The following is a 27,792-nucleotide window of genomic DNA, read 5'->3' as shown; positions in this document are numbered from 1 at the left end:
TGTGGCTGTCTGCAGGACTGCTCCCCAGCGCAGCTCGAAGCCCTCAGACCCCTGCAGGGCAGGAGAAAGGCAGAGTTTTCAAGGAGGGGGGCCTCGAGGGAGGGGGAGGTGTTCAGGTTCCTCCCAGGCATGGAGGGAAGAGGACCCCCAGCTTGTCCAGCTGATCTCTCTTATGAGGTGAGCTGATCACGGAGTGGGGAGAAAGCTGCAAGTTCTCTTCCCATGACCAGGTGAATGCCCAGCAAACAACTCGGCACCGGGCAGAGACAGTCAGGAACAGCCCTGCAGGGCTCTGGAAAACCCACCTGCCAGCCTGAAAGGCGACACCTAAGTCCTGTGTCAGCAACTGGACAGAACCCCAGGCTGCCAGGACCCTTTCAGCCCCAGGGCTGCTTCTGAGACACACACGCAGCTAATGCGGGGACGGCTGGCCTCATCACACAGCGCTAAGAAAGCCCTGCCTTCAGGCTCTCCCAGCCTCTGCACCTGCCCACTGTGTGCACCCAGGCCCACTCCCTGCAATCCCCGGGGAGCAGCCGCTCCCACCAAAGGGCCTCAGCCCTGCCCTCACTGCCTCTCCAAGCCCTGGTGACAAACGGGAGCTTCACAAACAATTGCCTACAAGCTGAGAACAACGGCACCAAACCTCCACGCTCAGAAGCTGCAGTGGTACATTTTCCTGAAATCAGCAACCCGATGCCCTTTTTTGTCCAATTCAGCAGATCCCAAACTACCTGGAGACATTGCCTTCAAACTCCTCCATCCGGGAGGCCCAGGCCTCCATCCTGAGCCCTGCCTACATCTCCTCAGTATGAAACCGCACAGCGCCTTGCTGAGCTCTGACGAAGGACGGCTTCAAAACCACAAGAAGCAGGCTCAAGGCTATCTCCCCACCCAGCCAGGGTCGTGTGCAGAAAAGCAGGAGAGTCCCACGCACACGATCTCGGTGGAGGGGTCACCGCCGCCGAGGATGCCCCTCTAGTCTTCTACCCCAGGAGGGAAAGACGCTGTCGTTCAGTTGGCACCCCAAGGACCACCCAGGTGAGGAGGCAGAGCACAGCGGACAGGCTGTCCAGGCATCTCCCAGCTCATCGTGCAGCAGATCAGGGGCACATCCGGTGTGAGAGCACACGAGACGTGAGCCTTCTGTCCCTCCGCGCTTCCCGTGCAGATCGCTGCAGGAGGTTAATGCTGCGGTAACGAACAACGAACAACGGCCTCCCAGACCTCTCTAACGCACAGCCTGCCCCGGCAGCCCTGACGCCAGCCCCAGCCGGCACACAGATGGCCCTCAAGTGCGCCCAAGGACACCTACCCACGCTGGTGATCCTCTGGGAGCTGAGGTCGTGCAGCAGGGCCTCGATGGCTGGGTTGTGTCTGGAGTACAGCTCGTACCGGTTGATGCCAATGTGGAACTTGAGCCAGTTGGGATAGGAGTCCGCGGCTGCCTCCCCGGTGGAGAGGAATTCTGCACCTTCAGCACCCACATGTGGCCTGCAGGGAGCAGCGGGGATGAACATCAGCACAGAAGGAACAGGCCCGTGAGCCGGATGACGGGGGAGAGGCCACCGACGCCAATGTTTTTAACTCTGGGTTCAAGTCAGTGCAGATGTTGTGGAAGGTGCCTCTGCTTAAAGAGGGCCCTGCAATGTCTGCACTTTCTTCTGTGGCTGCTCTGCTGCCAGCTAATAACACGGTGAAAGGCCTGTAATTCTTATTCACCCTCTGGAGATGCCACAGACAGCTATAACTACAGCAAGACTAATCCCAGGACGTCAGCACTGCCCTGCCGTCCCCGCCATGTCTGTCCCGGGGTCACCGAAATGGCCCCACCATGATGTCAGCTGGGGGTACCAGGGGCTGCTGGCTCTCCCTTGGAGTAGAGGGGAGAACCTACCATTGACTGCAGACTGCATGAAAATCACAGACACGCCCAGTCTGTCAGGAACCTTCCCTGGCTCTCTGCTTTTGTTCCAACAACCAGGGGCAGAATGATGCAAGAGGCTAAATTTGATTTTAATGAGAGCAGTTTGGGTGGGGAGAGAGGAAAGAGGCAGCACTCTCTCCAGCCCAGGCTCCCATGGATGACCCGCCGCCCACGCAGCCTGTCCTCACATCTCTGGGGTCAAGGGACGGTACTGGAGAAAGGACAGACCCTCCGTCTGCCTGCTGGGCTGGAGGGAAATGTGGAACTTGTCCTAGCTCGAATTCACCTAAAGTGGAGAAGGTTTCTGCCCAAGCTCTGTCCTGCGGTGGACGTGGGAGGGGGGCTAGGATCCACTTCCTGGCCACTCACTGCTCTGGGTGGCCGTCTCTCCCTGCCCTGCCGAGAGCCACAGCCCAGGCCGCTGCTCTGGTTCTCAAATTTCCAAGCATTTCCTTGAACCTGACCAGCAGGCAGGGCTCAGAGGCTTCCAAACAGCCAGTGTGTTCAGACAGAAGGCACTGGGCCTGGTCACACTTCAGGGGAGAAGGGATTTGCCGTGAGATCTTTTGGGAGGCTGGTCTCCCCTCTGCTGCTGGGGTAACCTTCTGCAGGGAGTTACTTATCCGGCCTTGCCGTGGTTAATGTTCCACTGCCTCGGGTTGTAGCATCTGCTTGTTTTGATCTGTGTGGCGGAGGGAAGGGCTGGGGGGTGGGGAAAGGACTCAGCCAGGACAGTTGAAAGAGATGTTCCCTGCGTGGCTTCTCGCCCTTTATCCAGCCATCCTCTCTTTGCAGCCAGCACACCCCCGCCCTTGTTGGGTGGGCCCCTTTGTTGCACCTCATGGCTGCCAGCAAACCCCTCTGATCATTCTGCCCCAGCCACTGGGTTTAAAAGACTCAATAGGCACATCCAGACCTTCTCCAAGGTACCCACCCAGAGCACCCTCGCCAAGTGTCTGAAAGCCGAGCGGCAGCCCGGCCCCTTCCCTGGGAAAGGCCATTCTCCTTCCCTCACCAACCCATTCATTCATTGCCTGACCCCCATTTCCCAAGCTGATGGCCAGGACTCGCTTCTAAAGGGCGCAGGGTCTGGCTTCCTCACCAGCAGCCACAGGGGCACAGCTCCCACCACCCGGCAGCCCCTCCCAAGGAGAAGGTTATTCTGGAGACAAAGGCAGTGCCCTGAGCTGGGCGGCTGCCTCCTCCCACACCACACTCCCTGCCCGGCCTCTTCCCTGGGGGGCGGCCTCTCGGGGCCCCTGAACCTCTCTCCGCCGTGCCTTGGGCTCACGGCTCCCGTGCTGGTGGTGGGCACCTGCCAGCCCCCACTCACCAGTCCGGGCTTTCCACCGCTTTGGGGCTGAGCCTGCTGTCGCTGTTCACATTGAACAAGACGTCGTCCTCCGTGAGCGGCGGAACCGCCACCCGGTAAAGCGAGTGCTCGAACAGCCTGGCCAGGAGCGAGGTGTCTCCGCCGGGGCCGGGCGGCGGCTCGGACTGACGCGGGCCGGGGTCTCGCAGCAGCGGCCGGTGCGCGGGGTCGTGGGGTCTCCGGGCGCCGGGGTCCCGCCCCCGCAAGGCGCGCTCGGCCGGCTCCGCCGCGGGCGGCAGTTTCTCCAGCGAGTGGGACGAGAGGTTGGAGGAGGGGTCGGAGCTGAAGTCCTGCAGGATGCGGAGCGTGTGCTTGTTGGGCCAGCCCGCGTCGGCGGCGGCGGAGGAGGCGGCTGGGGGCTCCCCGGGGCGGCCCCGAACCTGGGCCCAGCCGGGCGCGGCCACCTCGGCCGCGGGCTGCGCGCACGAACAGCCGGGCTCCCCCGAGGGCCGCGCGCCGTGCCGCTCCAGCCGGGGCAGCAGGTCCAGGGCGATGTGCAGCGCGCAGGCCACCAGGAAGACCATGAGGATGAGCACGCGGAACCGGCGCACCAGGATCATCTTCATGGCCGCGCGGCCGGCCCGGGCCTGGAGCGCGTTCCCCTCGCGCCCCTCTAGCTGCGGCTGGGCACGAGCGCGGCGCCGCCTCGCGGGTCAAGGTCCATCGGCGCCGGGCGGCTACCAGCTCCGGGGCTGTGCCCGGGCCCGGACCGCGTGCAGGGCGCCCGCCGCCAAAGCGCTGGGTCCCCGCGCCATCTCGGGGCCGTCCCCGCTCGGCCTCTCCGGAGCGGCCGCGCCTTCAGCCGGGGAGCGCAGGGGTCCTGGTCCGCGGGGCCGGGCGCGCGGGGGGCGGCGGGGGCCGCAGCAGGGGGAGGCTCGGCGCTCGCAGCGGCCGGCGCGGGGCTCATCGGGCGCGCGGGTCCATCCCGGCCGGGGCGCGACGGGCCTCGGCGGTGGCGGCGGCCGCAGGCGACCCGATCCTCAGCGCGGTCCGCTCCAGGCGCCGGGCGGGCGGGGAAGGGGCGGCTCCTCCGGGCCGGGCTCTGCCCTCACGCCGCGCCCGGGAGACCGGGGCTGGGAGGGCGAAGGGCGGAAGGGTGGGCGCGGAGCGGCCGGCGGGGTCCCGGGCAGGTGCAGCGTCCGCCCCGAGCGCAGCTCCCGCCTGGCCGAGCCTCTCGGCGCCCCGCGCCCCGGGCGGGCAGATATCGAGCGCCGCGGAGCCGCCCCCCGCGTCAGCGCCCGCAGATTGGCGGAGCCGCCGCCCCGCGAGTCACTGCTGGGCCCGGGCCGGCTGCGCTGCGCTCTCCTTCCTCCTCCCCTCGGCCGCGCCCCGCGACGCCGCTGCAGCTCCGGGCCCGCTGAGGGAGGGCGCCTCCGGCCCGCGGTTTGCAGAGGGAAGCGGCGGAGGCCGGGTGGGGGCGCGCTCGGTTCCGGCCGGGCCAGCAGCTGCGGCCCAGTGGGGGGCTCCGGCCTGGCCGCTTCCCGGGACCCCCGCCCGCCCAGGGCCGCCGCCGCCGCCAGCTGCAGCCTCTCGGCTCCTCCCCGGAGGAGCCCGGGGCCGGGGCCCGGGCCAAGTCCCTCCCTGGAGCCGCGGGGCGTCTGCGCCGCCGGATGAGCTCCCCGCCGGGCGGCGACCCCGTGCCCCACGCCCGTCTCGGCAAGAGGAGGCGGAGGCGGCCCCGCGGGAGACCCGGGGAGCGACTCGGCCCGGACCCAGGGGACGCCAGGGCAGTGGAGCTCCCGGCACCGGCCCCGCCCGGGGGACGCGCCCGCCTTAACCCTCCGGACTCCGGGCCCGCTGGGGGCGCAGAGAGGGGCTGGTGTGCGGGGGGCGCCTTCCTGCTTGGGGCCGACGGGGTGTGTGAGTGCAGGCGTGTGCGTGTGTGTGCGTGTGCGTGTGTGTTTGTGCGTGTGCATGAGTGTGTGTGTACATGAGTGTGTGTTTGTGTGTGTGCGTGTGCGTGTGTGTGTGCATGTGCATGAGTGTGTGTTTGTGTGTGTGCGTGCGTGTGTGTTTGTATGTGCGTGCACATGCATGTGTGTGCACGCGAGTGCATCTCATCTGTCACCCACACCCAGGGCAGCGGTGCTTGTACAATGTGGCTTCTGCAAGCAGCAGCTTCTGGCCCCCCAGCCCCCAGTAGGGAATATAAGGGGAGGTGGATGTCAGCCTAAGATCCTAGTCAGGGAGGTAAGTGTGTGGGAGGAGGCCTGTCCCCCAAGCCAGCTGCTTCCCCAGTGCCCAGATTGCCTGGGCCAGCAGCCTCTGCAGCAAGTCCAGGCCTGTGGGCTGGGAGCAGGGCCTGGGCCCCCCTTCTTTCTTTCACTCGCTGGCTTGTTACCTGGGCCCACCCTGCCCTCTCTGAGCCTCAGTTTCCTTTATGTGAATTCAGGACATTGAGCTCGTTGTTCCTGAGGACTCACTCATCTCTGAGCCTGCCCAATGCCTGGCATTCCGTGGGCACCCACTAGATACTTATAAGGGGAGAAGTGGGGCTGGTCAGTGGAATCCATGTCTCTCGGGCCATCTGAAGTGAGTGAAGGGCTGGGTGCGGCCCACCTGGAGCTGGACTGGAGGCTGTGTTGGGTGGGGCGGTGTGACCTGGATGTGGGCCGCCCCCCCGGGAGACAGCCTCATCCCTGTGAGTGGACTTCATCCTTCCTTCCACTCACATGGACAGCACATCTGTGTGTAGACAGGGTCACCGAGAGAGGCCAAGGAGGGTGAGGGGGAAGATCCCGGGTGCAGGGAGAGTCCCAGGGGAGCGGACAGCAGGGACAGAAGCCTGTGGCAGGAAGGAAGGTCTTGGCCTGTGTTCTCCCAGCCCAGCAAGGGTCTCCCTTGGACTTGGGGTTCTGTAGGCTCCTGCCCCCCATCTCTCCCGTGGCCTGCAGGACCTCGACGCAGAGCTGTGGCTAGTGTCTCGGGCTGATATGGGGGTGACCAGACCCCATGGAACACCATTATCCAGTGTGGGGCCTCGTGGAGATTCCCTGGGCACTTACTTCCACTCGCCTCCTGCCCCCCACCCCTCCCCAGAGTAGGTTCTTCAGGAGCCCGGCTGTTATCTGGACCCGTGTGCACCACTGGACGCCTCCCTCCCTTGCACAGGATCCTAGTTCAGCTCGTCTGTCGCCCCCTCAGAACAGTGACCTTGACCTCGCCAGATCCTTCAGAAGCACCCCTCCCTGCCCCACCACTGTTTTCCCAACAGCACCCGCCGTGGTCTGAAGACACTTTCTTCTGTTCCTGTTTATTGTTTATCTCCCCAAAACATAAGCACTCGAGTAAGACGAGCCTCGTTCAAAGTTCGGCCCGGGGCCGGGCGCAAAGCAGGCTCTCAGAGGAGGGACCACAAGCCCGTCTCCACGTGGGGACCAGGCGTCCACAGGCTGCGGCAGCACGTGACAAAAGTCAGAAGACAGGACCCCACTGAGGAGTGAGGAGACAGCGGCCAGCCCTCGGCCGGACCATTCTGCCTGGTGCCTTTACTGGGCTCTGAGGAGGAATTTGGTGGTTCAGTCTGCCCGTCTGTGGACACTGTGAAAACAAAGAGAAAACAGACACACACTGATACACACATAGATACATACAGAAACACACACAGATACACACATAGATACACACAGAAACACAGATATACACATGTGGACACACAGATACACACAGACACACAGAAACACACAGATACACACATAGACACATATAGAAACACACAGATACACACAGAAACACAGATACACATATAGACACACACAGAAACACACAGATATACACATAGATACACACAGAAACACAGATACACAGATACAGAAACACAGATACATAGATACACACGGAAACACACAGATACATAGATACAGAAACACACAGATACATAGATACACACAGAAACACACACAGATACACACATAGATAACACACAGAAACACAGATATACACATGTGGACACACAGATACACACATAGACACACAGAAACACAGATACATAGATACGCACAGAAACACAGATACACACATAGAAATACACAGAAACACAGATATACACATGTGGACACACAGATACAGACAGACACACACAGAAACACAGATACACACAGATACACACAGATACATGTGGACACATGATACACACATAGACACAGATACGTAGACACAGATACGTAGATACAGAAACACATGGACACACACATAGACATACACATAGATACAGATATATGCATGGACACACAATACACATAGACACACAGATGATACCTGCATAGACACAGATACATGGACACACACACACGGACACACAGATACACGCGTAGACACACATGGACATACAATACGCAGATGGACACACAAATAATCTACACATAGACACCGATCTATAGATACACAAAGACATACACGCAGATACATATAGATGCACACAAAAACACAGATACACGTCAATGCATGACAGACACAGACACACACCAATACGCACATAAACATACAAAGACACAGGTACACACAGATATACACACATATACACAGATATACACACAGACACATATACACACAGACACACACACATAGACACAGATATACGCATAGATACATGGACAGATACACACACATTCAGATACACACATAGATACACAGAAACACACAGACACACAGACACTCACGTAGACACACACAGCCACACAGGTCCTGAGCCTCCCTGGGCCCTCCCTTGTGCGGAGGCAGAGGGGCTGGCTGTCGGGGAGGGCACCTGGGGAGGACACGTGGCCCCGTCAGAGACCAGGGAGTGGCTCTGGGAACACTTTTCTTCCAAAGGGGCTGGAGCTCCGGTTAGCCAAGGTGAGTGCCAGGTGGTGACAGGAGTGACGTAGGTAAATAACACTGGGGCTGGGCAGGGAGGGCCGCCTGCCCTGGGCGTGAGGGGATTGCTGTCTTAGACCGTGTGGTCTGGGAAGGCCTCCGGGCATGGCTTTGCACAGAAGCTTGTACCTGAGGGCTCAGCCCCTTGGAGGCCTGTGGGGCTGGAGGTGCCAAGGCTGGGGCAGGGGCATGTTTGGCCCTCTGCGGGGAGAGAAGTCCTGTGAGGTGGGCATTGGGTGAGGGCCCAAGTAGCCTCTGTAAGGTCCGCAGGTGGGGCCAGGCTGTGGGTTGTGTCCCGACTGAGGGGCCGTGGGGGGGGGCTGGGGACAGAGGGATGACCCTGGGGCTTGGGTCGGGAGAGGCTCACCTAGGGTCCGGGTGGGTGGGTCTGAGGAGGGCTGAGGGTGGGGCAGGGAGAGCAGCTGTGTGGTGAGGACGGAGGGAGGTCCAGCCAGAGTCCCGGACGGGCTGCTGTCATGTGGATGTGTTGGGAATTAGGAAAAAGCTTGTGGATTCCGAGGCCTCAGTGTGCAAAGCTCTGGGACAGATGGGCTCCCCAGGATGAGGGGGGGACAGATGGGGTCCCCAGGAATGAGGGGATGGACGGGGTCCCCAGGAATGAGGGGGGACAGATGGGGTCCCCAGGGATGAGGGGGGGACAGATGGGTCCCCAGGAATGAGGGGACGGACGGGGTCCCCAGGAATGAGGGGGGGGCGGATGGGGTCCCCAGGGATGAGGGGGACAGATGGGGTCCCCAGGGATGAGGGGACAGATGGGAGGGTCTCCCCAGGAATGAGGGGACAGATGGGGTCCCCAGGAATGAGGGGGACAGACAAGCTCCCCAGGAATGAGGGGGACAGATGGGGTCCCCAGGAATGAGGGGTCAGACGAGCTCCCCAGGAATGAGAGAGACAGATGGGGTCCCCAGGAATGAGAAAGACAGACGAGCTCCCCAGGGATGAGAGGGACAGACAGGGTCCCCAGGGATAAGAGGGACAGACGGGGTCCCCAGGAATGAGAGAGACAGACGAGCTCCCCAGGGATGAGAGGGACAGACGGGGTCCCCAGGGATGAGGGGGACGGATGGGGTCCTCAGGGATGAGGGGGACAGATGGGGTCCCCAGGAATGAGGGGGGACAGATGGGGTCCCCAGGAATGAGGGGGGACAGATGGGGTCCCCAGGAATGAGGGGGGACAGATGGGGTCCCCAGGAATGAGAGAGGCAGACGGGGTCCCCAGGAATGAGGGGGACAGACGGGGTCCCCAGGAATGAGAGAGACAGATGGGCTCCCCAAGAATGAGGGGGACAGATGGGCTCCCCAGGAATGAGGGGGACAGATGGGGTCCTCAGGGATGAGGGGACAGACGGGGTCTCCCAGGAATGAGGGGGACAGACGGAGCCCCCAGAAATGAGGGGGACAGACGGGGTCCCCAGGGATGAGAGGTCAGACGAGCTCCCCAGGAATGAGGGGACAGATGGGTTCCCCAGGAATGAGGGGGACAGACAGGCTCCCCAGGAATGAAGGGCCAGAAGACCCGAGGGCTGAGGACCAGGCCCGCCCCTCCCGCACCACCAGACTCCAGGAGGGCACAGGTGCTCATAATTGAAAGTCTTGGAGCAGCTGGGGGCGTGGAGGATCCTGGGGGGAGGCTTCGTGCTGCAAGGTGGAAAAGCAATTCTCTCTGCAGCCTTCACAGGCCTTGAAGTTGGGACAGACCCCTGTAACGCAAGACAGATAAGAGGAGAAAAACAAACAGAAGCTTAATAGCATGTACACCTTGGTCTGCACGGGACGTACTCAGGGGACAGACTATGTCTCAGAGACGTGGCTTGGAGCTCAGGCTTAAATACCATGTTCAACGGAAACAGAGAAAGGGTGTGGGGAGGGGCCCAAGAAATTACCCCAAACTGGGGTCAGGCCTTCTCCGTGGATGAGCATCTCTGGTGACTTCAGCCGGCCTTCTGGCTCAGGGAGGGAGGCACCTCCTGTACGGATGTGACTTTCTCTCACAGAAGAGCAGCTTCCATGCTTGCTTGCAGAGTTTCTCCTGTGGCTGCAGTTTCTCAAAATAAGCAGCTCAAAATAATGCTTATGCCAAAGAGGCATATTTTGGGGTGGCATATTCTGGTCTGCTCTACATGGAAGCGAACAAAAAAATGGGGCAGAGGCTGGGGAGGGGAGCAGGACCGGCTTCCAGTTCCCAGACCCGAGTGAGGGAACCTGAGGCTGAGCTCTGGACTTTGGGGTCTGGAAGGGGTTCTCTGAGGACACTTGGGGGGTGGGGGAAACAGCTGCCTCCTCAGGTTTCCCCCAAGGGATCCTGCCTGGGGAGACCTGGACTGGGTGAGGCTTGGCAGCTGCCCTGCGAGGAGGAGGGAGACAGGGCTGCAGTGGGAGGTGCAGGGTTGCTAGGGTCCCACCTGGGGTGCTGGGACTGGCCAGAGGACACATGGCGATTTTCCAATGGGCCAGGAAGGAAGGAGGAGCTTTCCAGGCAGAGCATGACCCCGCACAGAGGCAGAGGCAGAGTGTCCCCGTCGGGTCCCTGGGGCTGTGGCAGGGGAAGAAGCCGCAGTACCTCCTGCCCTTTAAGACAGGAGAGGCTGTCGTCCCGTCGTTGCCCAACAGCTGGTCGGAGCCCAGGACTCCTCAGAGGAGCCAACGCCTGAGCCCTGAGCAGCCAGCTGGCCTGGCTGACCCAGGAGAAGGAGGCCGCTGTGCGTAAGTAGTGAGGTGTGAGAGGAAGCACAGAGCCGTGCCACTCGGGTAAGAAGGGGAGAGAAGGAAGCCTGTCTGAATGGCTGCGCAGGGGATGTTGGAAGAGAACTGAAGGAACTCACGCAGTGCTCGTCTGCGAAGGGTGCACCACAATGTATGGACAAGGGTGGGAGAGAGATGCTGGGCCACAAAGTTTGGGGTGTGTGATGGCGTGGAGGAGAAAGCCTCCTGGGGGCTGTGGCCAGAGGGGTGTGCAGTCCACCCGCAGATGGAGTTTTATGTGCCTCCCACCTCCTCCCAGGGGCCCCCCACAACGCCCTGAGGCCCCATCAGCAACCGGATGGCGGGTTTTCCTTCCCACATGGATGGGGGACGTCCCAGCCTCCTGGATGCCCTCCTGGGATGGGACAGAGGGGAGCACCACCTGTGCCTCTACTCACGCCTGGCCTGGAGTGGCCCAGCGGAGGGTCCGGGTGGGGGCACTGGAGGGGCCCACACAGCTCAGGCCTGGCACCTGCACCTTTCTGGATCCCACGATGTTTTGCTAAGGATTACTCATCCAAGACCTACCCAGAGGCTCTGGAGCTGTTTACCACAGGCCAGCTCTGGCCGCAGGCTATTCTGGGAGCCTGGGGGGGCTGGGAGGAGGCTGGGGCTCTGGGTGGCAGGAGGAGGAGGGCCGTCTCGTCCTTCCTGAGCGTCCAGCGAGCGTCAGATGCTGCACTGCATGCAGTTCTAATCCTGGCCTGGCGAAGCCAGAACAGGACGATATTCCTCCGTCCCCAGGCCTCCTGCTTGGCTGCAGGTGCTGACAGGGAATGGGCCTGGCTATCGGGGCTCACAGGGGAGCCGGGAGAGCCGCTAGCAGGAGAAATGTGAGCTCTGCATCTGCTGGGCTGGGTTCGAGGGACGCGGGGTGGCGGGGCAGGGTGGCGCTGGTCCCTCTGGCTGCTGTCGCTGGCCGGCCGGCCAGTCCGCCCCGACGCTGGACTCCTGGGCTACCCATTCCCCATCCACAGTCTGAGGGTCTCTGAAAAGATAACTCATTTGTTTTCATTAAAAGCAACAGATCAAGAAGCTGAAAACACAAGAATAAAACAATGTAAATCTTGACTTTATTTGGTATCCCTCACATACAGGATTCACATTCTATTATACACGGAGTATCCACAAAAACTGACTACATTTTGCTCGTCATAAAAATATCAAGAAATTCCAAAAGGCAGATAATCTAGAGGCTGTCACGGCATCTACACACACACGCACAGTCTACAGCTTGTTCGTAGACACAGTGTGGTATAACGAAACAAAAACTGACTTTAAAAATATTTCTACCTGGGCCGGGCGCGGTGGCTCACACCTGTAATCCCAGGACTTCAGGAGGCCGAGGTGGGCGGATCACGAGGTCAGGAGTCTGAGACCAGCCTGACCAACATGGTGAAACCCTGTCTCTACTAAAATTCCAAAAAATTAGCCAGGCGTGGTGACGGGCACCTGTAATCCCAGCTACTTGGGAGGCTGAGGCAGGAGAATGGCTTGAACCAGGGAGGCGGAGGTTGCAGTGAGCCGAGATCGCACCACTGCACTCCAGCCTGGGTGACAAGAGTGAGACTCCATCTCAAAAAAAAAAAAAAAAAAGTCTACTTGGAAATTAATATCACAAATAAAAACACTCATATGTAATTTCTGGGTTTTGAAGGAGCAAAAGGGGCATCATAGTTTGTGTTAAGCGAACACGGATGGGAACAGCACCTGCCGAAATCCGCAGGACGCCCGCGGCGGCGCTCGGAGGAACGGCAACCACGTTCATTAGAAAATGATAATGACTGAACATCAGTGAGGCCAGCACCGTGGCTCACGCCTCCTGGAGGCGTGGAATCCCAGCACTTCGGGAGGCCGAGGCAGGTTTATCACCTGAGGTCAGGAGCTTGAGACCAGCCTGGCCCACATGGTGAAACCCCCTCTCGACTAAAAATCCAAAGATTAGCCGGGCGTGGCGGCGGGCGCCTGTAGTCCCAGCGACTCGGGAGGTTGAGGCAGGAGAATCGCTTGAGCCCAGGAGGTGGAGGTCGCACCGAGCCGAGATCACACCACCGCACTCCAGCCTGGGCCACAGTGTGAGACTCTGCCTCAAAGGGAAGGGAAGTGGAGGGTAGGGGAAAGGAACGAAAGGGAAGGGGAGGAGAGGGAAGGGGAGGGGAGGGGAAAGGAAGGAAAGGGAAGGGAAGGGGAGGGAAGTGGAGGGAAGGGGAGGGGAGGGGAGGGAAGCGGAGGGAAGGGAAGGGGAGGGGAGGGAAGCGGAGGGAAGGGAAGGGGGGAGGGGAGGGGAGGGAAGCGGAGGGAAGGGGAGGGGAGGAGAAAAGAAGGAAAGGGAAGGGAAGGGGAAGGGAGGGGAGGGGAAAGGAAGGAAAGGGAAGGGAAGGGGAGGGAAGCGGAGGGAAGGAAAGGAGAGGGGAGGGGAGGGAAGGGAAGGGGAGGGAAGCAGAGGGATGGGAGGGGAGGGAAGGGCATGGCCAGGCTTTCAGTTAAAGAAACTGGAAAAAACAATAAAACAGGCCAAACAAGGAAGGAACAAATTCTTACAGAACAAACCAAAAACCAGTGCGAAGGAGAACCAAACAGAGCTGATGAAGGAACAAAGACCCTTCCTCAAAAGACGCAGAAGCCAGTTTGTGAGATTAAGGAGAGAAGAGAAAATCAGTGCCGTTAGGGGTGAGAAGGGACGTGAAGCGAGACTTCGTCGGAGTCCCGGAGAACCGTGCCACCCGCCACCGTCGTATTCGATAATGCAAATGGAATGGTTATTTTTAAAGAAAAATTCAGATTGCCAAAACGGACTCAAGAAATCGAGGGAGCATCTCTAATCCGAAAATCCAGAATTCACAATACTCCAAAACAGGAAACCTTTTGAGCGTCACGAGGCCACCAGTGGAAGACTCCTCAGGTGGGTCACAGTCCAAATCTCGTTTCATGCATGAAATCTTTAAAAATAGTGAACAAATTACCTTCTCTGTGTCTAAGGTGTGCATGAAACATAAATAAATTTCATGTTCAGACTTGGATCCTATCCTCCAGATATCTCATTACATATGTGCCAATATTGCAAAATCTGAAACATCTGAAACTTGAAACACTTCTGGTCCTAGTACTTTCTGCGCTGGAAAATAGAGCTAGGCCAGGCACACAGGCTCACACCTGTAATCCCAGAGGGAGGCCATAGTGGAGGATCGCTTGAGGCCGGGAGTTCAAGACCAGCCTGGGCAACATAGCAAGACCCCATCTCCATAAACATTTTAAGAAATAGCTGTGTGTGGTGGTGTGCACCTGCAGTCCCAGCGACTTGGGCGACTGAAGCAGGAGGGTCACCTGAAGCCAGGAGTTTGAGGCTGCAGTGAGCGATGATCGTGCCACTGCACTCCAGCCTGGGTGACAGAGCAGGACCCCGACTCAAAAAAAAAAAAAAAGAAAACCATGGATCTCAGGGTACACCAATCACCGTCAGAGAACCAGGGCAGTCCAATATTTACCCCTAAAACAGAAGCCAGGCCAGACAATTTCACCTGACGGGGACGTGTGGGGCGGCCCTGAGGAGGGACTGTGGCCTGGTGAGCGGCGGGCAGGGAGGTGTGGGGTGGGCCCGCAGGTGTGGAACTGCCTGTCGGAAGAGCCTCGTGGGCCACGGGGCCAGAAGACCAGGCTGGTCTCAGCTGTGGGCAAAATGACTTCCTCCTCCCTGGCTGAGGTTCACTCTGGCTCCGCGGCCTCTGCTCTGTCTGGGGTGCACACATCTTTCTCCTCTTTTTGGGCTACTTTCTCCTTCTCTTCAGGACCCCGTTTAAACCTCACCTTCTCCAGAGCCCGTCCTTGTCCTGCACCGTCTGGCACCAGTTTTATCCTCCATGGAAACCTCTGCCTGCTTCTCCAGCCCTTGCTAGCTGAGCCTGCGGGAGGCTGGGCAGTGACGTCAGCCCCGTGACCACGGTGACCTGTGGCCGGTGAAGAGAAGACGCGCAAACTTGGATTTTTTTGTTGTTGTTGTTGTTGAGACAGAGTCTCGCTCTGTCACGCAGGCTGGAGTGCAGTGGCCGGATCTCAGCTCACTGCAAGCTCCACCTCCCGGGTTTACGCCATTCTCCTGCCTCAGCCTCCCGAGTAGCTGGGACTACAGGCGCCCGCCACCTCGCCCGGCTAGTTTTTTGTATTTTTTAGTAGAGATGGGGTTTCACCGTTTAGCCAGGATGGTCTCGATCTCCTGACCTCGTGATCCGCCCGTCTTGGCCTCCCAAAGTGCTGGGATTAGAGGCTTGAGCCACCGCGCCCGGCCAAAACTTGGATTTTGCATTTGGTGAGCAGCTGCTGTGCGCCAGACCCTGCCTCTGCCAGGGACAGAGGGGAGAGAAGGGAGTGGGTCAGATGTGGCCCCTACAGTCGTCAAACACAGAATTCTTAGTTCTCTACCGAGAAGCTACTTAGAGCAATGACCAAACTTCTAGGCCTACAGATTAGTTACATGAAAGATTCCAAAAAATGTTCAGGGGCCGGGCTCACGGGGGCTCACACCTGTCATCCCAGCACTTCAGAGGCCTAGGTGGGCGGATTGATTGAGCTAGTTCGGGAGCAGCTGAGGGAACACAGGGAGACCCCATCTCTACAAAAAACACAGACATCAGCCGGGTGTGGTGGTGCATGCCTGTAGTCCCAGCTACTCAGGCAGCTGAGGTCGGAGGATCACCTGAACCCAGGAAATCCAGGCTGCAGTGAGTGGCGATCACACCACTACACTCCGGCCTGAGCAACAGCTGGACCCTGTCTCAAAAAAAAAAAAAAACCCAAAAAACAAAACAGCCAGAACTCTGCTTTTTGACCCTCATGGGCCCTGCAAGGCCACGGTCTGAGGGAGAAGATGCCCAGGGCTGGGACAGCCAAACCAAGCTCCTGCCGGAGTCGGGGGGCCAATCCTGACCGGGGCACTGGAGAAGGCAGAGCAGAGGGTGCAGCACCCAGGGGCACAGCTGGCCCTGCATCCCAGAGATGCTACTCGAAGGGGCGCTCTGTGCCCTAAGGGGCCCTTGAAGGTAAGGGGATGGGCTGCAGGCCACCGAGCCCCAGAGGCCCCAAAGCCACATCCCCAGACCAGACAGCCCGAGGAGCTGGAGGAGGAGGGAGGAGCTGGCCCCACAGCAGACGGCACCTGGCGTGGCTGCAGCTGGGCCAGCCTCAGGGGTTTGCACGCAGGGAGTCTTTGCTACAAAGCATATGTTGCTATTATTGTGGTCACTATTTTTATAGAGAAACTTGACCTTTCCACCAGCCTCACCCACTCAGCCCTAAGCCGTCTTGGAATTCTGGACACTTAGGAACAAGATGCCCACATCTGCCTCCCGGGCTCCTGCCCTTCCCTGGGGCTCCCCGTGCTGGAGGCAGCAGGAGGGGTGTGGGAGGGACAGGCCAGCGCTGGGGGAGGGACAGGCTGAGGGTGGGCTTGGAGCCAGCACACAGGGGTTAGGTCTGGCTTGTCCCTCGCCAGCCGGACGGCCCTGGGCATGTCGGAGAATCTCTCAGAGCTGGTTTCCCACGGCGGGAGGGAGCTGTTGGCTCTCACCTTGTCGTGAGGACTAAGCCAGCTGCCGTCTGTGGCCGGGTCATGGGGTTCTGAGTCTTCTCATCACTGGGGCTTGGCCCTGACCTCCCCTTCTGTCTCGTGAAGCTGTCAGCTGTGTGGAGACACAGCCACTTCAGTCCTCTCACAAGCCAGGGGCCAGGTCCCAGGCTAGAAACCAGAGCTGGGAGCCCAGGCCCCGCTCTCATCCTGGGGAAGCTCCAGCCTTGGGAAAAGCAGGTGAGAGACGCAGGTTCTCAGCACCTGACGGAGGGATGCCTCAGGGGGGTGAGGGAGGCCGGGCAGCGTCCGCAGAGGGGCCCTGTGAGTGGGCCCAGCGGATAGGCAGGGAGCACCTCCATGGAGGGGATGGAGACCCCCGTGTGGGCGCTGTGGCTTCTGCGGCTCCTCGTGCTGGCTGTGGGCTGTTTGCCGGTCGGCCTGGCTGTCGCTCTCAGCGGCTGCTTGGAAGCGCGTCCTTTCTCATGAAGTCACAGACGTCACAGCACCGAGTTGAAAGGAATCTGAAGAGGATTTGGGGGCTGCTCTGTGGGCCTAGATCATCGCGAGGCCACAGCCCCCCAGTACAGAGGGGCCCAGGGAGGATGGGGACGGGAACCAAAGATGTCATCAATTAAATCGTCCCCTTCCTCCAACAGGTAGAGTGTGACTCTGTGTCCATCAACACTCGCCCACTTGCTTGTAGAAAGCCAACATTGTTAAGATTTGCGGCCGGGCGCGGTGGCTCAAGCCTGTAATCCTAGCACTTTGGGAGGCTGAGGCGGGCAGATCACGAGGTCAGGAGATCAAGACCATCCTGGCTAACACGGTGAAACCCCGTCTCTACTAAAAATACAAAAAATCAGCCGGGTGTGGTGGCGGGCGCCTGTAGTCCCAGCTACTTGGGAGGCTGAGGCAGGAGAATGGCGTAAACCCAGGAGGCGGAGCTTGCAGTGAGCTGAGATCCGGCCACTGCACTCCAGCCTGGGCGACAGAGCAAGGCTCTGTCTCAAAAAAAAAAGATTTGCAAAATACTTGTACCTCCAAGCTGGCCGTGATGTGATGTCATTCTGTGTTTTCCCGGGTACGGAGGGGTAATTTCAGAAGGAGGCATTTTGTAAAATTAAAAGGTATTCACCAAATATTTCATGCATGAGTGTAATCTACAGGCTTGGTGATTCGAGATGAAAACGCATATATCAGACAAACAAGATTGGATATTTAGAAGCAAATTTCAGACTCAAGGGAGAATAAATTACAGGGAACTTCTTATCAGAGCCGGTACATGTCTGGGTCTGGAGTGAAAGCCTCGGGCTATGGCCTCAGGTGTGGAGGATGTGGGGTTCTCTGTCCCATTCAGCATCCCCTTCCCCCTGGGGGGGCGGCTGTGCTGTCGCTGGGGCTGGGGCCATTGACTCCCTGTACCCCGCCACCCCCACCGCCAAAGGGGCCAGTTCTGGCTCCAGCTCCCCCTCCCTCCCCGGCTTTCCGTGCAAGCCCAGCTGTGCCCGCTTTTGGTCCCCACAGGTTCTGTCCTCCGAACACCAGGCTCTGTGTGGGCCCTGGGAGTCCTGTCCCGAGGGGTCTCCTGGGGGGCCCTTGGGAGTCCCATCCCGAGGGGTCTCCTGGGGGGCCCTGGGAGTCCTGGCCCGAGGGGTCTCCTGGGGAGCCCTTGGGAGGGGAATTCCTGCTCTCAGGGCCTCTGAGTCCAATCAAGACAAAACCTGCTCTTCTCAACAGAGGCATGAGTTCCTCCTTCCTGGCAACCTGGGGGATCACAAAGACAGACGGCACCTCCCCAGGCACCTGTGCTCATGTCCGATGGCAAAGTCATTAGCAAGCAAACCCGAGGCGGTCACTCGTCACCCGGAGCCCATCCGCATTAAGAAGGCGCTTTCTCGCCGTCACAGGGGAGGAACTGCTAAAGAGACCACCAGACGTGGAACACAGCCATAGTTTTAGGTGTACAATTATTGCACACAGATAAATTCTGGAAACAGCTGCCTAGAAAATTCTTTATATTGGAAAGTATGCTTTGAGGCCATGACGCCAGATTTTACAGCCGTTTCTTGGCTGAGCCCCGGGCTGGCTTATGGCTTTGCAGAAAGGCATCATCACATTTTATGAACGACAGACGGTTTTTATCACACTTCTGCATTATCGCTTATGGTAACAGGGACCGCGATGCCCTGCGACGCGGGGATCTGCGTGAGGGCCCCGGGCAAAGGCTGCTCTTCGGGACCCCCGGTGAGGTCTGAGGATTTTATTTCTTCCTCTGATCTCCCTGCCGGCCGGGCCACTGTGGCAGAACAATTCCAGGCCCCCGCCCCCAGCATGTGCAGGTGCAGGCCGGTCTTGGGGGGATCGGCGGCTCCCGGGGGCTGGGGGATGGTGCCCCCGTCCCAGGGCTCCCGCACAGGAGGGCTCTGCACTTCCACCCTCCTTCCCTTGGCTGAAGCCTGTTCTCTTTACTAGAAGGTGAAATGAAGACGATTCCTTTTGTTCAGTCCCCTCCACTCCTAAACCCTGTCTAGAGCATGGGTGGGTTCCCTCCTTGTCGGCGCTGCCCACTCACCTCCTCACCTCCTGTCCCCTCCGCTCCTGACCTCCATCTGGAACGTGGGACGCTGTGTTGCCCATGACCACGGGGAGCCCTAAGGTGAGGGAACTGAGCTGGAGACCTGGGCTTGTAGCCAAACCGTGAGCCTGTTTTTGAAGCTACTGAATGGGTGGAACACGACTGCTTAGACGGCCCTGGAGGACTCACTCCTTTCCATGGGTGCCTCTGCTGGGCCCCACCGGTGCCCCTGGGAAGCCCCAGCTCTGCGGTTGCCACTGTACCCTGCCCGTGGCTCCATCCCCACGCGTCCAGGATGTGTGGCCGCTGGTCAGCTGCCGGCAGCACACAGAAGAAGTTGTGGATGGGTCCAAGCAGCTTACAGGACTCGGCACCCAAAGCAGCCCCTGTCCTGGCAGTGACAATCCTGCCCATGGGGCAAGGCCCTCTCCCCAGTTCCTCAGATTTACCCGGTTCTCTCTGCCAAGAGCAGGCTTGAGGAACAATCAAGCTGGAGTCCTCTTGGCCTTTCTTGGACTTCTGTCCCGAGGCTGCTTTCATTTAAGCCTGGCATAGGAAACCCAGGTTTCTGCAGCAGGAGAGGGGCGTGGCCTCAGGGACAGCTGGGGAAGACCGTGTAGGACCAGCCGTCACGGAGCCTGACGTCCATCCGGGAGCATCAGCCCATCACCCTCAGAGTGGGCCCGAGGGCCGCACCTGCCACCTGGGTGACAGGTGAGAGGCGACCAAGGACCCCAGACGACGAGGGGCAGCGTGTCTGCACTTGTCACCAAAGGCTGCCAGGGAAGACCTGGGATGTGTGGACAGGAAGGGGACCGTGGCATGGACAGGGTGGGATCAGGGCACCGGGCGAGCCGGCTTCTGGTTATGGGGTCTGCGGGCAGGGGAAACTCGGGGGTAGGAAGCCCCTTGGGGCTCCAGCCTTGCCAAGGAGCCTGAGAACTGGGCGGACACACTGCTGTGTGAAGGGAGGACGGTGCGTTTCAGGCCGTGAGGTCACTCTGCCTCCAGTGAAAACACTCACGTCTGCCGCTGTGGCTCAGAGCAGACTTCGACACACACGATGAGTGCGTGTGGCTGTGCCCCCCACCTTTCCTTGTTTATGGAGCTAAAATTTGAATTTCCTATAAGTTTCACATGTCACAAAATAGTCTCTTGATTTTCCAACCATTTAAAGATACAAAAATCATTTTTAGCCCCCTGTGTGACAAAAACAGAGGCTGACTTGGGCCCTGGAGCTGTAGCTTCTACCCCTGCCTTAGATGATTCTTTTTAAGGCATTTTAGCTGGGCCTGGTGGTTCCCACCTGTGGTCCCAGCTACTCAGAAGACTGAGGCACGAGGACCCCTGGGTCTGAGAGTTCGCGGCTGCAGTCAGCCACGATTGCACCCAGCCTGGTGACAGAGCGAGACCCTCTCTCGATAACTAAATAAATAAATCTAAAAAAGAGGTAGTTCTGTTTGGATATTGTAAATTTAGATGATTTATGAAGTTTCAGTTCATTCACACTTTGTAAAGACCACTGTGTTGCAGCAGGACTCGTACCCTCTGAGTAGCTCAGAGTTCATGAGTGTCCTCCTGGACTTGGAGCCAGCCGACGTCAGTCCAGCTCCGGCCAGGTGGTGGGCAAGGCCGGCTCTCCCAGGCGGCCCTACTGTCCCACTCCCTCTAGCTCACTCCACTCGAAGCACCCGGGACAGCCCCTCTTGTGGCAGGGGAGCCTCCGGGGAGCCTGAGGCTGAGCGGGGCAGGTCCCAGCTGTTGCCCAGCTCCATGTGTGAGAGGCATGGATTCTCCAGGTCAGACTCCTGTCCGTCAGACCATTCCACAGGGAGCCGGTGTGAACTTGGAACCAAGGGCCTGGCCGGAGGGGTGTCCACGAAGTGCCGGCCCTTCCTGGGGTCCCCCAGATATGGGCACTGCTGGGTCTGGGGAAGTGGCTTTGCCTCCCCCAAGGGATCTGTCCTGCCTCCTCTTCTGCCTCCCTCCCTCCTCAGGGTGGGCTTCGGGCAGCAGTTGGCTGCCCAGGGCCTGCCTGACCTCCACCCCCTGCACCAGGGACCTGCGGCTCCGGGGCCCGCTATGCATAGAGGCTTTCCAGCCTGGGCGTGGCTCCTCCAGTGTGGACCCCCGAGACAGCTCATTCCCCAGCAGGCTCCTCCATTTGGAGGCCCAGGCTGCTCTCTGCAGGGGCACTGGTCTGTGATGCCAATTTTAAAGTACAGGATTACAGAAAGCCTACCATGTGGATTATTTCTGACTGTCAGAAACCATGCAAGCTACATTTGCGGAAATCTTACTGCTCTCAAGGGCTGTGGAAAAGAGACACAGCCCGAACCTTAACCCTGACCTGGAAAGACCCAGCTCCGACCCACACAGGGCTCTGGGCACCCTAGGCCTTTGTTCGTGCCGGCCACTCGCCCAGGGCTCCCTCCAAGCACCCTTCCTGGACACTCTCACACACCCTTCAGGAGCCTCTGCAGATACCACCAGGCCCGTGAGCCCTCCCCGATGGGTTTGCTTCTCCTCCTCCTGGGCGGCCCCACGGCAGCTTGGCCATCTCACACCCCATCCTGGGCCAGAGGCCCTGAGAGCTGGGACTGCCTCACCCTCCCCCGTTGTCCCAGCCCACAGCCAGTGTCGCAGAGGATCTGGCTCTCCCTCCCACTGCTCCCCGCTGCCTCTGGACCGTGTTCCCCGTGTCTCCGGCCCTGTCTCTCCCTCTGCCCCCCCGAAAATCAGCTCAGCACTGCCTAAGCTTTTTCCCTGTCTCTCCCTCCGCCCCCCTGAACATCAGCTCAGCACCGCCTAAGCTCCTTCCCAGGGACAGCTTTGAGACCTCTTGTCCCAGCCAAACAGACCCTGGGAGCAGCCAGCTACCACTTCCTGCCGCTGTGGCTTCATCTAGGACAGAAATCCACAGAAGCAGCTTCTCTTTTCCTGGACTCCTGCAAAGGGGTCACTTGAGGCTGCAGCCGGAGCCCGTGTCCCTGAGGAGTCGCAGGGGAAGGGGCTTCCCGGCAGCTCTTGGGGTCGGTCAGGAGTTTGAGAGGAGCCAACAGTGGCTAAAACAGCGATTTCTACAAACATCACGATTCAGCAACGGGCCTGCTTCTGCCAACACTCGGGCGGCCGCTGGTCTTCCCGCCTGGGTCCGTTTTCCTTTAGATGCATCGTCCGGTCCGCAGGCATCTAACAGCCGTGATGGTGGCTATCTGCCGTGGGAGATGTAGCTTTTCACCTGTAAAATATTAGTGCTTAAAACCCCCGCTGTGGGACTGGTGTGTAATTCTGGCTGCCACTGTCCACCCATAACCACTGAATTCGGAGATCCTGTCTCTCCCTCCGCGTCCGGACTCCACCTCCCGGCTGCCTCTAGTCTGGGGGCCCCGCACGAGGGATCCAGACACGGGGCAGAGGCGAGGTCAGAGAGACTGCCCCTGCGAGACGCCTCTTGGAAGCCTGAAGCCTAGTGGTTCTCAGGCACACGAGGACCCAGGAGTGAGCGCTGGCCGAGTGCCTGCCGTGTGCCTGTGCCGGGCACCTCTACTCGCTGTCGTGCAGCAGCAGGACTCCCCGCAGGTGGTGATTGTGTCCCACGTAAGGCAAGGAAACAGGCTGGAGGACACGAATCAGGGGTGCGATGTGGCCCCAGCGCCCGCCCTCTCCCCGACGAGGCCTTGCAGAGCCCACCCGCCCGCATGCAGAGACCACACGGTGGCCGACGCCGCATCCGGGCCGCGAGGAGACAGGCCCAGCTGTGCCATCCTCCTGCACTGCCTCCTCTTGAGTCTGGCCTGCGGGAGGGAGGGTAGCGGACACCAGGCCTCAGCATCTCTCGGTTAAACCAAGGAGACACCACGTGGGGGTTTCTGTCCATTTCTAAAATCCGAGCCGGACGCTGCCTTCCTGAGCTCACACTGAAGTCAGTCCCCTCCTCGCCACTGCAGCTTCAGGGACGTGGTCAGCGTCCCTCCGTGTGGCCTGCTTGTCCTGGTTCCACGTGCGGGTTCCACCCCCGAGCCCGGTACTTCAGGACGCCCCAGGCAGCAGAGGGAAAGGCCAGCGGTCCAGGCACACAGGGAGCCTGGGGTCTCTGCGTTTGCCAGCTCCGGGGCTGGAAGCCTTGGTTTCTTCCTCTGTGCACAGGAGGAGATGCAAATGGTGGAAGATGGGCAACCAGGTCTGCGAAGAGTGGCTGCCTCTAAGATGCTCAGTATCGGGGACCGGCTGAAAGAGGGACGTGGTCGGTGTGGCAGCGCAGGAGCCAGGACACGTCGTGCAGGAGGAGCTCCCCAGGAAGTGGAGAGAAGGTTTAGAAAGTGAGGAAGAGTCGGAGGCAGCAGGTTGAGGGAGTCCAGTAATCACAGGGCCTTGGGCAGGACACTCGTGACGTCCACCAGGCCTTGGTGGTGTCTTTAAGGGAAGGCGCTCCGGAGGCAGTCACAGACCTCTGCCGAAGCGGGAGGCTCTGCTCACCATGAGCTCACACACACATGTGCATTTGGGTTGGATTGTCCAGCGCACAGAGAGCAGCCAAGCCGAGGACAGCACTTCCCACCCCCCAGATCCCCTGATCTGGCCCCAGGGTGAGGCACTAGTTTCCTACCACAGGCACCAGCGGACTTCTTTCCCCAGTAGAGCTTGGATGTGGCCAGCAAACTGCTCAGCCCACACGCTGGGCCCTCAGCCCAGCACTCATCCCACTGCTGCTGTGGACAGACCCTATCTGGGGCGATAGCTGGAGCCAACCTACATGTCAGACGCAGCCCTGAGCCCACACCCCATCCACCCCGAACAGCTGACAGCAGTTCTCAAAGCAGGATTCACTGCCCCCAACCTCCCTCCACCTCAGGGCACCGTTTCAGACCCTGGTGGGACCTACCCCGGGGCCACAGCCTCACACCCATCCTGGGGCCAGGAGCTGGCAGCATCTCCTGGACACCGAGAAGCTCTGGATGTGGATGTGGATGAACGTCAGCAGAAAGAGGCGTCCCCGGGGCCGGCCACGTCACCCAACTGAGCCGTCGACGTGTGGGGCCGTGGCTGACTTCGTGGTGCTGAGTTGCTGTGGAACCCTTCAAACTTTCTGTGCTACGATTTTCAATATTTTGAAGGACATGAACGATTATGCAATGTGAGGTATCATTATTGTAAGAAATTGTGTCGTGATTGCCCTCCTCCGGGCTGACAGAGGAAACCTGGAGAAGGCCCAGATATGCTGTTCCCACTCCTGCCCACCTGGGCAGCAGGACATGCCCGCCAGCCTGGACCTTTTCAAGACCTATCAACAAGCAGCGGTGATGGAGACCCCAAAGGCGGGATGGAGGGCAGGGAGGCGTGCAGGTCTGTATCTGGGCAAGCGTGCATGCACGTGTGTACACATACCTGTATCCGTGTGTGGCCACATATACGTAACAAATACGCACACGCCAAACACACATACATGCACACATGCCTGTAAATGGACGCACACGTGTGTTCATATAATATACATGCACACCCACGTGTGCATACATGCCTGTACATATATGTGCCCAAACGTGCATACATGCCTGCATATACATGTGCCCATATACATATGTGTGCACACGCTTGCCAATCGCACATGTGTACCACGTGCACACACACATGTACATGTAGGCGAATGCACACATGCATGTACCTCAGTGCACACACGTGTTCATGCGTATACACATGCACTTGCTCATATGTGTTCACGTAAACACAGGTGTGTGCATGCCTGTGCACACACACATACACAGCCACACACTCCCTTCTTCAGCAGGAACCACGATGCAGAACTTCCATGTACCCAAAAGCTAAGTGGGCAGCACTGGCAGAATCAGATGCAGCAGGCAGTGCTGGGACTGGTGCAGAGCCTGCCATGGGAATAACATGTAAGCGACAAAGTCTAAACACACCCCCATCTCCAAAGCACCCCACATACTCACAGAGGCCGGGTCTTCCTGCTGGCCCCGCTGCTCGGATTGGAGCTGACACCAGGCTCCCCGGGCTCCCAGCCTCACCCACATGTCCTTCTTTATGACTGCAGCTTGCAACAAAGTCCTTTATTCTGTTTCTTCATGATTCTCTCCCTGAAACATGGAACTCAAGAAGGAAATGCAGTTTTAGCACCCGAAGACAGAAATGTCACTGCAAGCTTTGAGCTGTATCTCACATTAAGAAAGTCAAGGCCCAAACGCTAGGAGACTTCAGCTCTGAAGATGGGGGTAGTTGGCAGCTCCATCCCAGGTGCTGCAGGCGGTGGCCTTTAGCCACACTGAAGACCCCTGCCCCTCTCTGTGGTCCTGGGAGCTGGGAATGCCTCTCGGGTGGGGAGAGGCTACAGCAGGAAGCCGCGGTGGCGGTGCATGTAAGGTAAAAATAAAGAGAGATGCCGAGGCTTTTGTCGGTGCAAACCTCCCTGCATCTTCAAGGCCTGTTCCTCTGAGAGCTGGGACTCGCGGCCACCACGCGCTGGAGTCCTGCTCACCCTGCCCTGTCCCTGCCCTGCCGTGCCTTTCTTGCTGACACTCACGGCCTCCCAGGGGTGCTCCTTGGCCCCTCTGCAGGGGAAAGACAGCTCAGGGGAGCAGTGAGGTGGGGTCGTGCCAGGCACACCCAGACATCTGATCGCCACGCTGGCTCCAGCCAGCACAGGCGGCACGAGGCCCGTAGAGCGCCTGGAACAAGCCCCACACGGCATTGCCAGGTGGAAAATACAGGGCCCAGTGCCCAAAAAAGAGACCAAGCAAAGATATTAGGCCTGAAGCACCTTTCCAGCTTTCCTCTTAAAAAAAAAAAAAAAAGGCAGAAACTTTCTCTCTAGGCCGAGGATAAATTAGCTAAGGACAAATGCAGCCCAATGATCATTTATCATCACGAGCTCGGAGAGAATCCTGGGAGCCCTGTCCTGGCCTCAGGACTCAAGGGCAGAAGCTGCTGCTTTCCCTCATTATTTCTATTTTTAACACTTGCGTTCAGGCCTCCTGCAAAAATAGCAAGAGGTAAGGCCATTTCAAGCACTAACATGCTCCTCTTTTGTCAGAAAACCCCGGGATGCAGGAAAAAGCGGCCAGGACTTCAGCAAGGTGGCACCGGCAGAGCTGAAATGGTCCTTTGCTATGCCCTGATCCGCCGCCCAGCAGTACAGGGGTAGACTGAGGCCGGAGAGGGCAGGCAGGTGCCCAGGCTCATTCAGTGACTAAGACCCCAGAGCACTGGGTGCTGGCCCCTCTGAAATGCAGGGCCGGGTGGCCAGGGCCTGGCTTCCCTTGGTTGACAGTGGGACCTGGTCCCTCCCTAGCAGAGGAGCTATGAGGGCAGAGTCCCTGCCGCCAGGCATCCCGCTTCTCTGCTGTCCACCGTCGCCAGTGCACCTGCCTCAGCAGACCCTGAGTTGGTGTGCATCACCTGGCCCCACAGAGCCGGGCACGCTCGGGGTCCCACCACAGGGAAATCAGGACCTGTCCCTTTGGAAGGCAGCTTAGGGGTGCAGAGAGGGGAGCCTCCTTCATGCATCCCTGTGTTCACAGGCCTGTGTGCACGTGTATGTATGTACAAATATCCATGTGTGAGTGTGTGTACACGTGTGTGTGTATGTGTGTGCGTACTTGGGTTAGTGCCTGTCTGCATGTACACAGCCACTCCCTCGAGGCCCAGGGAATGGGGCCTCTTTTGAAATGGCCAGAGGCTCCAGCTAGCTGCCTGCTCTTCCCCACCCGGGGTGCTGGGCATGGGCCCCCCATTTTGAGGGGCTGCACTGAGACTGAGACAACCCTGGGACCCAGGCCCTGCGTCTCCACACTGGAGTCACTCAGAGAGGGTGACGGCCAAAATTCGCTCCTTGTCTGCCAGGCACCGGAATGCCCTGGACTGCCGCAGCCTCTCCCGGGCACAAATGGAGCCTGGGCTCCCTGACCCTGACCCTCACCCTGACCCTGACCCTGACCCTCACCCTGACCCTGACCCTGACTCTGACCCTGACCCTGACCCTAACCCTGACCCTGACCCTGACCCTCACCCTGACCCTGACCCTGACCCTCACCCTCACCCTGACCCTGACCCTGACTCTGACCCTGACCCTCACCCTGACCCTCACCCTGACCCTCACCCTGACCCTGACCCTAACCCCGACCCTGACCCGACCCTAACCCCGACCCTGACCCCGACCCTCACCCTGACCCTGACCCTGACCCTCACCCTGACCCTGACCCTCCCCTGACCCTGACCCTAACCCTGACCCTGACCCTCACCCTGACCCTGACCCTGACCCTAACCCCGACCCTGACCCTCACCCCAACCCTCACCCTGACCCTGACCCTCACCCAGACCCTGACCCTAATCCTGACCCTGACCCTCACACTGACCCTGACCCTCACCCTCACCCTGACCCTGACCCTAACCCTGACCCTGACCCTGACCCTAATCCTGACCCTGACCCTGACCCTAACCCTGACCCTGACACTCACCCTGACCCTGACCCTCACCCTGACCCTCACCCTAAACCTGACCCTGACCCTGACCCTGACCCTGACCCTGACCCTGACCCCGATGGTCTTGTTGCGTGTCACCTGCTGAGTGTGGCTCGGGAGCGAGGGTCTCAGAGCAGGAGGAGCTGTCTTTGGAATTCACTCTCTGCAAGGCGTCCACGCCGGCCTCCTCTTGGTGGCTGCTGTGCCTGGGCCCCGGGCCCCGCGGTGACCTCATGCCGGGACTGTGGAGCCTCCCTCAGAGCC

General features: G+C 59.4%; 1 protein-coding gene and 2 long non-coding RNA genes across 5 annotated transcripts in view; 1 reads left to right on the top strand and 2 right to left on the bottom strand.

The window, feature by feature from the left end:
• The window catches only part of FAM20C (FAM20C golgi associated secretory pathway kinase), a 68,136-nt gene extending 63,661 nt beyond the window's left edge, over positions 1-4,475 (bottom strand). For all 3 annotated transcript variants that reach the window (XR_012432130.1, XM_005548948.4, XM_074034213.1), the window contains exons 1-2: positions 3,261-4,475; positions 1,316-1,494 (exon numbers count right to left, since the gene is read on the bottom strand). Coding sequence is in view for 2 of the 3 variants with exons in the window: in XM_005548948.4 (XP_005549005.2) it covers positions 1,316-1,494; positions 3,261-3,865 (784 nt within the window). In the remaining variant the exon portion in view is untranslated. The remainder of the gene's footprint in view (positions 1-1,315; positions 1,495-3,260) is intronic.
• Positions 4,476-16,611: 12,136 nt separating this feature from the next.
• On the top strand, positions 16,612-17,615 carry LOC141409816 (uncharacterized). The gene is made up of 2 exons (XR_012432129.1): positions 16,612-16,713; positions 17,133-17,615. It is a non-coding gene; the product is annotated as an uncharacterized lncRNA (long non-coding RNA).
• Positions 17,616-20,508: 2,893 nt separating this feature from the next.
• Positions 20,509-25,982, bottom strand: LOC107129043 (uncharacterized). Its single transcript, XR_001489046.4, has 2 exons — positions 23,937-25,982; positions 20,509-22,292 (listed from the first exon to the last, which is right to left on the bottom strand). It is a non-coding gene; the product is annotated as an uncharacterized lncRNA (long non-coding RNA).
• Between the last annotated feature and the right edge of the window lie 1,810 nt (positions 25,983-27,792).

The sequence above is a fragment of the Macaca fascicularis genome, chromosome 3 (assembly GCF_037993035.2).
Source record: "Macaca fascicularis isolate 582-1 chromosome 3, T2T-MFA8v1.1".
In the NCBI taxonomy this organism is placed as follows: domain Eukaryota; kingdom Metazoa; phylum Chordata; class Mammalia; order Primates; family Cercopithecidae; genus Macaca; species Macaca fascicularis.
The sequence above is the reverse complement of the archived record's forward strand: the minus strand, read 5'-3'. Positions and strand labels throughout refer to the sequence as shown.